General features: G+C 42.9%; 1 protein-coding gene across 1 annotated transcript; it reads right to left on the minus strand.

The window, feature by feature from the left end:
- Positions 1–821: 821 nt before the first annotated feature.
- Positions 822–2217, minus strand: LOC116215707 (galactinol synthase 2-like). Its single transcript, XM_031551532.1, has 2 exons — positions 1745–2217; positions 822–1646 (listed from the first exon to the last, which is right to left on the minus strand). Exons 1-2 carry the CDS (start codon positions 2084–2086, stop codon positions 963–965), a joined length of 1026 nt encoding a protein of 341 aa, XP_031407392.1. The 5' UTR covers positions 2087–2217; the 3' UTR covers positions 822–962.
- Positions 2218–2445: the final 228 nt, after the last annotated feature.

Genomic DNA, 2445 nt, shown 5'->3' on the forward strand with positions numbered 1-2445 from the left:
CTTGCTAATGACCTTACCAAGGGACTATCTTCTGCACGCTTCTCTGCTCTTTGATCCAAGCTTCACGTGGAGGACTCCCCATTAAACTTGCGGGGAAGTAATAGAGGAAATAATGATTTCAAATAATAATTTTCCTTATATAGGTGTTGTATTATAATCATATAATTATATTATAATTATTTCTTTCCTTAAATATGTCATGTACAACTCCATATAATTTAATACAATATAACCTCAGTTGAGGTTTCAGCCAAAATCCTCTGATATTTGACTGCGCATACTTATTTTTTGCATCTCTTTCTCCATGCTTTAGCCATCAGTCTTATTATTATATTATATAAGCTAAAAATGCTTGCGTCGTTCTTCAGAATTGTAAGATTAATATTTCCTACAATTTTAAATTTTCAATCTAACAAGATATAGGGGGCCAGATTAGATGCAAACATGCATAGGTTTCACAGAAGACAATTAGCCTTTAATTAAGAATCTCAAGTACTGGAATTAACATACAAGATCAATAATCTGTAATTTTCGAGAAAAGCCAACTGAAATAGAAGGTAGGAATTATTAATCAAATATATATTTTCTTCAAATATCAAATTTTGAGAATATATATACATATACATACATATATATATATATTTCACTTCTCAGAATATTTTAAGATAATCGCGTACAAGCTTAAACTTATAATGTCACAGAAGTAGCTGTCTCAACGAAGAAATAACATATAATATATACTTGTATTATATATTGTTGAGATCTTTTACATCAATTCCGAGCCAAAAATAAATAAAGAGAGAGAGCTTTTACATCCAGTGAAAAAAAAAAAAAAGTCTCTCCACGGCTCCAAATTTCGGCCCAAAAGAAAGAGAGAATCCAATCCAAAGGAACAAGCAAACCAAATATGCTAAAGCTTATGTACTTCCATGCCTCTGGGAACCCGTCCAGAACCTGATGAACTAAGCGGCCGATGGGGCGGTTATGTCATGAAAGATGCCAGCCTCCAACAGGGCCGCCAGGAATCGCTGCAGGTTCACGGCCTCGGTGTCCTCTGCTGGTGCTACATAGTTCTTATGGTCCAAGGTCTCGTCATTGCAAATATCCCACCACTTCTTCACCAGCATCTTGATGTCCCCGCGGTCCATGTTCTCCTCCTTCCCAGTGTACCTCCACGGCTTGGACCCGGCAGCGCAGTAGTGCACAACCTTGACGTGGTCAAGGTGGATGTTCTCGGGATGTCTCCACAACATGGCCAGTACGAGGTTGTAGATTGGGGGGATAGGGCAGTAGATGTCCCTGAAGTACATGTTTAGGAAGTCCTGCTCGGCAAATGGTGTCGGAGGGGTGACCTGGAGCGTCTTGAGGAGGTCGTGGTAGGTGGGGAGGCTTGGCTCGAACACGAACATGCCAGCATTGAAGTATAGGGCGGGGCGCGGGCCCAGCTCGGCCTCCGGCCACTGGACCCGGTCGGGGCACTGCTGGCAGTAGCCGATCTTGTACTGTGGGGTGTGGGACCACGTCTTCTCGCAGAAGCAGTCCATAACTGCGTAGAATTGGCCGTCTGGGAGGTCGAAGAGGTGGTCGATGTTGTCGTAAACTTGGATGTCACCGTCTAGGTAGATCATCTTTTCATACTCCACAAACTGCAATCGGATCAAAAGATAAATAACTATGAAAATGAACATCTTTCTATTTTCGACAATAAATAAGCACATCGAACAAGGAACCGGTATCTGCTTACCTCCCAAATTCGGAGCTTGGAGTAGTTGATGACATAATAGGCCATGGCGAACTGGGTCTGGTTCTCGGGCGGGTAAACTGGTTCGATCTCCCGAACGATGCACCCCTGATCAACAAGGATCTTGCGGTGCTCTTCGGGTACGTCCGGGAGGACTGCAACGACAAGTGGGTACTTGCTCCTCACCTTCCTCAGGCCCTTCATGAGCCCCACCACCCCCTTCACGTAGTCCCCGTTTCCGGCTAGGAACGTGACATAGGCGCAGGTCGGTGGGTTCTCAGGCCTTGTGGCAACGATGGCATTAGGCTTGGTGGCAGGGGCAATCGTAGTGATATTAGGAGCCATGTTTGGTCACTTGTTGAAGTCTGGAAGGCTAAGAAAGTGAATAGAAGGGTGTCGGTAAACCGGGGAAAATGTTGTTTTGCTTGCTAGATTGTATTGCCTTTGAGGTTTGGTTTGAGTTGATGTTCGAAGATGAAGGGCGGAGGGGGGTTTATATAAATAGAAAATTCGCTTGATTAATTTTTAAATTTTTTTCGGGAGGCGATTAATTTTTAAAGTTTTGATGAATGGGAAATCTTTTGGGATAAACTTGTGATTAACTAACGATAATGACATTTAGGATCAGTTAGTTGTCATGCCGACTGAACTGTCCACTCCAGAGAAGACCAAGAATTTCCAAGATCAATCCAGCAAAAGAATTT

The sequence above is a fragment of the Punica granatum genome, chromosome 7 (assembly GCF_007655135.1).
Source record: "Punica granatum isolate Tunisia-2019 chromosome 7, ASM765513v2, whole genome shotgun sequence".
NCBI classification, from domain to species: Eukaryota; Viridiplantae; Streptophyta; class Magnoliopsida; order Myrtales; family Lythraceae; genus Punica; species Punica granatum.

What these genes read in the sequence shown, in the direction of transcription:
- LOC116215707 (XM_031551532.1), bottom strand. Translation starts at nt 2,086, where the DNA reads ATGGCTCCTAATATCACTACGATTGCCCCTGCCACCAAGCCTAATGCC. An exon ending in CCAAGCTCCGAATTTGGGAG is followed by an intron (nt 1,647 to 1,744) that starts GTAAGCAGATAC and finishes ATCCGATTGCAG; the next exon opens with TTTGTGGAGTATGAAAAGAT.